Below are 9837 nucleotides of genomic sequence, written 5' to 3'. Positions count from 1 at the left end.
AATAAAAAATAAAAAATTATATGATTTGATATGACATATTTGTACATGCTTAAAAATCCGTGGCACAACTCGGCTGTCCAAACTCAAAACACAGTAAGGGACATATTTTGTAGTATGTTTTTTTTTGCATTTTTGGACTAAGTAGAATCTACTTAGTCTAAAAATGCAAAAAAAAGTACTACGAAAAAAATATCCCTTACTGTGTTTTGAGTTTGAACATCCAAACTGCGTTTTATTCACAACACTATCCAATTGTACACAAACCCACTTATATTAGCTAGTGGCAATTAACGTTTGGTTTCTGCATAAGTAGGTACTACATAAATTTATGACAAGGTGGAAAATTTTCTTTTCAGAAATTGGTATGTGGAAGTCAAAAATAAATCGGTGAAAAAACCTTCTCTTTTGAGAGCTTTGGTGAAGACATTTATGACCGCGCATTTGCTGGATGGGTTTCTGCTCTTTATACAAAACATGGCTACCAGGTACACCTTTTGAAATGTTTATTTGCTATGGTTTATATATATATATATATATATATATATATATATATATATATATATATATATATATATATATATATATATATATATATATATATATATATATATATATATATATATATATATATATATACAGTGGGTGGCCAAATTATTAGGGACACTTCGAATTTCCTGTAATTTTCATGTTCAAATGAATTTAATGAGCAAACAATTAGGTTTTTAAATTATTTTTTTATTGATTGGGGTGCTTTATTTAGAATTTAGAAACAATGTAATCAAACATTTAATAAAAGTAATAAATTTTTATCATAAAAAGCGATTATTCAAAAATTTCAGAAAAAACCGTAATATTTAGTAATAACACCCTTTGCTGCGATTACAACTTCCAAACGTCGGGGCATGCTTTCTATGCAGATTTTTATATTGTGCCAAAGATGAGGGTTACCATGCCATACTCTTATAAGAGTTTCTATCAGTAACCGCTTGGTGGTGATGACTTTTTTAGCAATTTCCCGTTTCGTTAGCCTCCAAATGTTTTCAATGGGGTTCATATCCAGCAAATTGCCCGGGCAAGGCAAAACACATACTCAACAGACGTTTTTTTCAGCCAGGAATGCGGTAACACTCCTGGCTTTATGACACGATACCAATTCATGCATAAACACATACTCTTCATCACCAGGGAACCATTCCTTAGCCTCGGCTGGAGCCGACTTTTCAGTACTCGCTGGTACTGGTCTTGCCTCATGGTCCCTTCCATGATATGGAGGCGTCCCATACCCTTAAATGAGATTATGGACCACAACATTATGCTAACAGGGTGTTTTTAGCCCTCTTTACCAGGCAGTCCGGGTGGAATTTTTCTCCTGGGCCCCGTCGGACGAATTAAGTTTTTTCCACCAAAATTTTAAATGTTGACTCTTCTTAGAAGCAGACCTATAAAGTATTACCATGATTGCAAAAATGTGTATTTTTTATTATCTTCTTATTTTATCATACAAATGTAAGTCATAAATACTTGATTCCAATCCGAAACAGTCATATTCCGGAGTGCTCTGGCCCATAAGAGTCGTTTTTTCTTCATGGCCTCAGTCAAGCGTAGTTTTTTGGTTGGACGTCGACCAATTAGATTTACTTCGACTAACCGTCTCCAAACTGTCATTTTGGAGGCGTTGATTCCTACATTGCTTATCAACGTAGTGGACAATCAACACACGTTTTACGATTTTGGAAATAGATGTCCCTGATTTTACGGTGACCACGCGGAGTGGTGATCGTTTTTCTGCCACTTTTTCAGACGCGGGCTGCTTCTAGAGGTGGGTTTTTATGAATTTTCTTTTTATCTGGTTGACTCCTGACTTCAAAATACCTGTGAGTGCTGCTATTTTTCTTTAGGAATATGTGAAATGAAGTAGTTAGGTTGGTACTTCCCTACATTTTCTTGGAGATATGTCTAAAGACTTGCCCATACTTAAATTTAGAATATTAAGGTTCAATTCAAACTAAATTGAATTTTAATTAAAAATTAATTGAAATCAACTTATTAAATTAGCAGAACTAATAAATTATTAAACAATACTTAATTTTTTAAAGTCTTGGACTCAAAAAACATCCAGGAAAATGGTTTAAAAAAATATTAAGTGAGCTCACACCAACACCATTTTTCACTAATTAACACTAAAATGAGAAAAAAATTTACTTCTTTGATATTTTGCAGCATTGCTACGTCTTAAAAACAATAATTATGATACCAGCAACAAAAATAAATAATATTTTTTATTTAGAACAAATTTATTTGATCATAAAATTCATTTAAACTTGAAAATTACAAAAAAGGACAAGTGTCCCTAATAATTTGGCCACCCACTGTATATATATATATATATATATATATATATATATATATATATATATATATATATATATATATATATATATATATATATATATATATATATATATATATATATATATATATATAATATATATATATATATATATATATATATATATATATATATATATATATATATATATATATATATATATATATATATATATATATATATATATATATATGCGCAGGGCTCTCTACGAATGGAATGGAGGAGTGTCCATTGGTGGCGTAAAGCTGTCCAATATACGATATGCGGACGACACAACACTTTTGGCCAAAGACCCAAAAGAGATGGTAGATCTCCTTAAACGAGTAGAGATTGAGAGCAAGGCACTGGGACTAGAGATTAACCAAAGCAAGACCAAGATCATGATCATAGATCGATCTAAGAAGTTTGGTGATCTCGGGAACTCACTCGAAGGTTTAGAGATAATAAACGAGTTCCAGTTCCTTGGATCTCAAATCAGCAATGAAGGAACTTGTGAAGGAGAGATTAGACGTCGCACAGTGGGGTATATTAGCGGTCTGGGCGGCCAAAAGTCACTTTTAAAAACATTGTCGCAGGTGTATGAAAAATAAATCAACATGAAATAGAGTATTTTGTTGATGACATGCAATAATTGTATCCCCCCCACGCACATCTCACGTGTCTAATGGTCAGTCGCAAAGTTGTTGTTATTGTGAGTGCACGTGTTTCTCTTTCGCTGTTCGTTTAGTACGCAAACATTTCAGTGATTATTATTATTTTTTTGTATTACACGTATACAATTTAATAATGAATTGTGATTAAACAGGTAAGATAGTGTATTGTACATAGATTTAAGTTGCAATAGCTAACATATTTACTAAAAAAAAACTAATTTAAATAAGTGCCTTTAAATGGATTTTTCCTTCATTTTTTTTTTAAATAAAGGATATTTAGTTGTGCTTCCGAGTGTTATCCGGCTATAATTTTGATTGTATTAAATAGCTTAGCCCTTTTTCTTTATATAAATTGAAAATTTTTTTGCAGAATTTTGCTCTTTTGCAAGAAATCGCTCTTTTAAGATGAGTCAGCACAATAATGAAAACTAAACTACGTACAGTTTTTTTATCTAAAAATTGTTACATTTTTATTTTAGGACCAGTAGATGTTAGAATAATGACTAGAAAACAGTTATTTATTATCATGCAGCAATAAAATGCTAATAAAATTAATGAAAAATTAGAATGCTTGCAAAAGTACCTTTTACAATTAGATAATTTTTCTGACGAGTGTGCAATGAAAATTAAAAACGATTTTTCGCATTTCAAGTCTGAAATGAAACGAAGATAGACTAATGCACTCAGAAAGGAGGAAACTTTCTTGATAAAAAATGAAAATTGGCTTGACGGAACTTTTACAATTCCTTGGGTAATGAATCGATCAGGACGACCATCAAAGTCGTTTGGTGAATCAAGTCAGAGAAGCAAAAGAAGGAAAACTGAAGATTTGCGCAAACATATTGAATTAGATGTGCTCACCCATGCTACTCGGTCAAAGTTAGGAGAAAGCGGGATGAGAGATGCTTCTTTGGTGTTGAAAAAAATTATCTGTACACCTAAGCGTGCTACCAAATATAAGAAAGCGTATTCTCGTTGCCAGCAAAAAAATACCCGGATAACGCAATTGACTCCATCACAGGCTTTATCTATTTTTGTAGAAGCCGATCTTTCGAGAAGGCAATATGAAATAGTAAGGAGTTCTCATAAAAAAAACTATACCCGTGTTACAGTATCTTACAAAAAGCAAAACTCGAGTGTTACCTGCTAAGAAAGCTTACAGAGTAACTGAAACTTGTGCCGAAGTAAACCTACAGAGTTTAATGGATCACACTACCACGCGACTATTGACACATTTAGAAGAATGTTTACAAAATTTAAATAAAAAAGAAAGAGAAACATTAGTTTAAATGTGCAAGTGGGGTTGTGATGGAGCACAACAAGCTCAATATAAACAAACGTTTTTAAATGATGCAGACTCCGATGCAAACATATTTCAGAGTTCGTTTGTGCCCCTACAACTTATTTGTTCCTTGAATAATAAGGTTATTTGGCAAAACCCAATTCCTTCTTCACCACGTTATTGTCGTCCAATAAGAATACGATTTATAAAGGAAACAAAAAAAATAACAAATGAAGAAATCGCTTATATTAAAAGCGGAAGAAAAACTGTGTCCGGACGAGGAACCATGGCCATCTTTCTCGGACTAATATTTTTTAAATTATTTACTACGATTTGCATTTATTAAAAAAAAAAAATTTTTTTTTTTACTGATAAGTAAAAAATATCTCCATATAATAAAATGAATTAGTCAAAAGGCATATTTGGAATCGATTTAGAACGAAAAATAATATTGGCCGCCCAGATCGCCAATATACCCCACTGTGCGTCGTATCGCCATCGCCAAAAGTGCCATGTCTAAGCTAGACAAAATCTGGAAAGACCGGGGTGTGAGTAACAACACCAAGATGAAGCTTGTCAGGAGCTTGGTCCACTCCATTTTTCTCTATGCTGCTGAAACATGGACTATAAAAGCAGCAGAAAGAAGAAAAATTGATGCCTTCGAAATGTGGTGTTGGAGGCGCATGCTCCGAATTCCATGGACAGCTAGACGCACCAATGAGTCCATTCGCCAGGAACTACGCTTGGATGGCTTGTCTCTGGCCAATATCTGTACCCGACGGATTCTCCAGTTCTTTGGACACGTTGCGCGTGGCAACGAGGATAGCCTGGAACGACTAGTTGTGATCGGTAGCCTGGAGGGAAAGAGAGGGAGAGGAAGATCCCCCACACGATGGACCGATCAAATTAAGGCAGCAGCAGGCACCTCAGTGGTTGGAGCGCTACGTGCAGCGCAGTCAAGGGATAACTGGAGAAGAGTCATTGCTTCTGCAAGGGTCACAACCCTCAGCAATGAGGATTAAGACGGAGAAGAAGAATATATATATATATATATATATATATATATATATATATATATATATATATATATATATATATATATATATATATATATATATATATATACACATATATAACGTGGAACCAATGAGTCAGGAAAGATCTTCAACTCCGTCTTATTCCTCATTACTGAGGGTTGTGACCCTTGTGGAAGCAATGACTCTTCTCCAGTTATCCCTTGACTGCGCTGCACGTAGCGCTCCAACCACCTTAACTTGATCGCTCCATCGTATAGGTATCTTCCTCTCCCTCTCTTCCCCTCCAGGCTACTGATCACAACCGGTCGTTCCAAGCTATCCTCATTGTCCGAAGAACTGAAGAATCTATCGTGTACAAACATTGGCCAGAGTCAAGCCATCCAAGTGTAGTTCCTTGATATCCGCTATTCTGGTTCTGTTCCTAATTTTTAGACTGGTACAAAATGTACTTTATTTAGAAGTTATATGGGCTGAAGCTGATGAAACAACAACGCTCAGCTCATTCAGGTTTCGGAACTCATGAGTTTTTGGCCAAACACTAGATCACTGTTCTTCCCCACCTACCCTGAACACTTCATCTACCTGATCCTGAAGCATCTAGATGCTTCTGTATCAGACCCGGGAATGTGGTTAAGAGTTTTCAATGGCTTCTTCATCTTCTTTTTCCATGTTCACTCCCTAGGTGAATCATATGGCCAACACGTATCCAAGTCAATCTGACATGCGCCATCTCCTTGGCTTCCTCCCAGGTCAGTCCGGCATCTCCAATTTCCGCTGAGTACAGTCGGTGAATGGTCGTCAGTGGCCTTCCGGGGCACCGGAATCCTAGGGGTTGGAAGGAGAGCCATGAGGGTTTGATGCTCTCAGGTGGCATTCTAAGGTTATGTCCCAACTATGTCCACCTTCTCCTCTTCAGGACTTCCAGTATGAGGGGCTGTTGAGTTCTTCTCCTCACATCGTCATTCCTGCCGAAGTCATACTACTTTACACCCAGTATTCGCCTCAGGCACCTATTTTATAAAACTTGCTAGTTTCTTACTTTGAGCTTTAGTGAGGTGCCACGACTCACATCCGTACAGCAGCACTGTTGGGATGCAGGCGTTAAAGAGACGACACTTGGTTTTTGTCTAGTAAAGCAGTGAGCGAGTTTCAATGACAGTATTGTTGAGTTATTAGTAAAGTAATGTCCTAACACCATATACGTCTCTTCCAGGGGTTTCCAGCCAATGGCCATGGCCTGCTTCATCGAGCACTTCTCGGCTGGCAGCAGCGTTAGCAGGGCCCGGGCGTGCGGGTACGCCGGCGCCGTGGTCGGCTTCTCCGCGCTCTCCGCCTTCATCCAGCACCACACCAACCTCAGGCAGAACCGGCTGGGCATGAGGATGCGGGTGGCTTGCTGCGCGCTGCTCTACAGGAAGGTGGGCCAACACACAAATTAATCTCAATATATATATGTATATATATATATATATATATATATATATATATATATATATATATATATATATATATATATATATATATATATATATATATATATATATATATATATATATATATATATATATATATATATATATATATATATATATATATATATATATATATATATATATATATATATATATATATATATATATATATATATATATATATATATATATATTGCTCACTCTTTTCAAGAACGTCATAAATCAAAAAACTTGTTTTCAGGAGAACATTTCTAAAGTTTAAAAATATAACACTAGGTACTGTATTGTAGTATGTGACTTTACACTGGTAGATGTAGTTATTGATAAGAAGAGCTAAGTTCCAGAATTGCTTGCCTAAGACATAAAATTACTCATAAGTCACATATATATTGTTATATTTCAACATGCTGGCCTACCATCACAGTACGGGATGTGCAGTTAACTTTGAGTGCTAAAACTCAAAGTTTGACATGGAATGGCTTCCAAAGTCTATTATTTGATTTATTATTGTAAAAGAATTTATTTGACTGTGATTTGGAATGTTAATAAACCCTAAATGTATGGGTGTATTGGAGAATACCTCTATTCTTTAACTCAAATACAGTGAAATCCAATGAATTTTATCGATAATGCTTGTTTCAGCTTTTATCCACATCTGTCCACTTTTTTGCAGATCCTCCGGCTGAGCAACAGGTCTCTGGGACGGACCACGGCGGGGCAGCTCGCCAACATGCTGTCCAACGACGTGGGCCGCTTCGACAACGTCCTCCTGTACTCCCACCACCTCTGGATGATGCCGTTCCAGATAGCCTTCATCTCCTACCTGCTCTACCTCCGGGTGGGCTTCTCTGCGTACGTGGGGGTCGCGGCTGTCATCCTGCAGACGGTGCCAATGCAGAGTGCGTGCATCAACATTCTACTTATTCATTAACTCATCCACATATAATGTAGAAGCAAAGGGGTATATCTGTCTCAGACCAAATTTTACAGGAGGGCAGAAACAAATTTGTGAAATTAAACAACTAATTTGTTTTATGTGCTTTTATATGTCCATATCTTATAATATAATAATAAAACCCTTATCCGCACCCCAATGGTGCATAGGGCACTGTGTCATATAAACGCAGTGTTATCTTTATCGTTTACACATGAAGGAAGGGTGATCAGCCCTTCGCTTCAGGTACCAGTCCATGGAAATATTGAATAAATATTACAGTGAAAAAATCACTTATATTTATTTTACCCCCCTTGGGAATCGAACCCGGGACCTCCAGAATGGTAGCCGAGTGTGCTGACCATTACACTACGGAGATGGACAAATTATATATCTTAATAAAACTAATTAAGTATTTTGTCCGCCTCTGTAGTGTAATGGTTAGCACACTGGGCTACCATGCTGGAGGTCCCGGGTTCGATTCCCAAGAGGGTCAAAATAAATATTAGTGATTTTTTCAGTCTTATATTTATTTCATACGACCCTGGACTGGTACCTGAAGCGGAAGGCTGATCACCTTTCCTACGTGTATTTAAGGATCAAGATAACACTGCTTCTATACGATGCAGTGCCCTATGCACCATTAGGGTGCGGATAAGGGTTTTATTATTATTATTAAGTGTTGCAACTACCGCTATATCCTTTTGCCAGATTATGGAATACACTATTTTAGACATTTTGTAGAACAAACTTAGAAAATGAAAAATTGCACAGATTGCCATTACACTACCGATATCAGTATTAAAAAAAAATGCACACAAATATGCTAATTTAATGTATCCCCGAAAGTAAAAAAGTTGCCCCGCCCGGAGGGGAGGTGATATGGTTTGTCAAACAATGAGGCACTAATATTTTGCACCTGATAAAACGAGAACAAACATAGAAATAATCTTTAAATGCAGAAAAAGGTGGCACGCACTAAACAGATTGATTTTTGTAGTATAAATCAGTCCAACATATCATAACGCTCGCGTGTGACTCATACTTTTGAAGCGTCAAAGCTGTTCAAATTCAACCGTGTTATAAAAATAAACTGTCTCATAAAATTATAACTATTATGGTTTTACCAATAAATATGGTACATATAACTATTACGCACATATTTTATCAGAAATGTAATAAATTGACAAGAAAACTTGAAAAAATAACTCAATAATTTTTTTGGACATCTCATCAAAGATGGTGAAGAATATGGAAGTCTGGGCATTTAAGGAGCTGACGACCGTCATAGGCTGGTTTAAGTGATCACTTTACACACATTGTGTGTAACATTCACCAATTTCTACCCATTATTGACAACCACACCACTCAAATTCTTGGAAGTTCTATATATCGCTCACTCCTTTCAAGAACTTCGTAAATCAAAAATCGTCAATTTTCAGTTGTGCATGTTTTCCGAATGCCCTGAAAATGTACTATATCCCAGCAAAAGAGACATATTTTAAGTTAATATTTACCCGCTACAGGGCAGGAAGTGTTGTTTTTGCATTTTGGAGAAAACATATTTTTTAATTATTTTTTTAAATATACTAAATATTTTCAAATGTAGAAAAAACCTTCAGGTTTTACCTAAAAAGATCTGCTGTACAGTTAAAAGTTTAATAAGTGGCTTGATATTTATTTTTAATACATTGTGTTATATTTTTAAACTTCAAAAACGTTCTCCTGAAAAATGAAGTTTTTTGATTTATGACGTTCTTGAAAGGAGTGAGCGATATATGAACCAATTAAGAAACCTTCTTCTTGAATCACTAGAACTTCACTAGAGACATCTATTGGTGAGATACACTCAAAATGTTGTAACTAAATAAATCATTATACCTAGGATGTAATGTTTTGATTTCTAACTGATTTTAGTTGATATTGCAATAAAAAGGATAATTTTATCCTTTTCACTGAAATATCAATTAAAATCCAAGCCAATAAAAAATATAAATGGTGTTTTCAGGCATTTGATCACAAATTTGGCTTTTATGTTTATGCTATGAAATGATTACCTTAACCAGTTTA

At 35.4% G+C, this 9837-nt stretch overlaps 1 protein-coding gene across 1 annotated transcript in view; it reads left to right on the top strand.

The window, feature by feature from the left end:
* Window positions 1-474: 474 nt before the first annotated feature.
* LOC148302545 (ATP-binding cassette sub-family C member 4-like) overlaps window positions 475-9837 on the top strand; it is a 33450-nt gene continuing 24087 nt past the window's right edge. Inside the window, exons 1-3 of the mRNA XM_088271422.1 lie at window positions 475-485; window positions 6575-6779; window positions 7507-7732. Of these exons, the coding sequence (XP_088127548.1) occupies window positions 475-485; window positions 6575-6779; window positions 7507-7732 (442 nt within the window). The remainder of the gene's footprint in view (window positions 486-6574; window positions 6780-7506; window positions 7733-9837) is intronic.

The sequence above is a fragment of the Brachycentrus maculatus genome, unplaced genomic scaffold (assembly GCF_059751285.1).
Source record: "Brachycentrus maculatus isolate JH-2025_06_01 unplaced genomic scaffold, ASM5975128v1 h1tg000440l, whole genome shotgun sequence".
Taxonomy (NCBI): Eukaryota; Metazoa; Arthropoda; class Insecta; order Trichoptera; family Brachycentridae; genus Brachycentrus; species Brachycentrus maculatus.
Note: the sequence above shows the minus strand (reverse complement) of the source record. Positions and strands in the feature narration are given on the sequence as shown.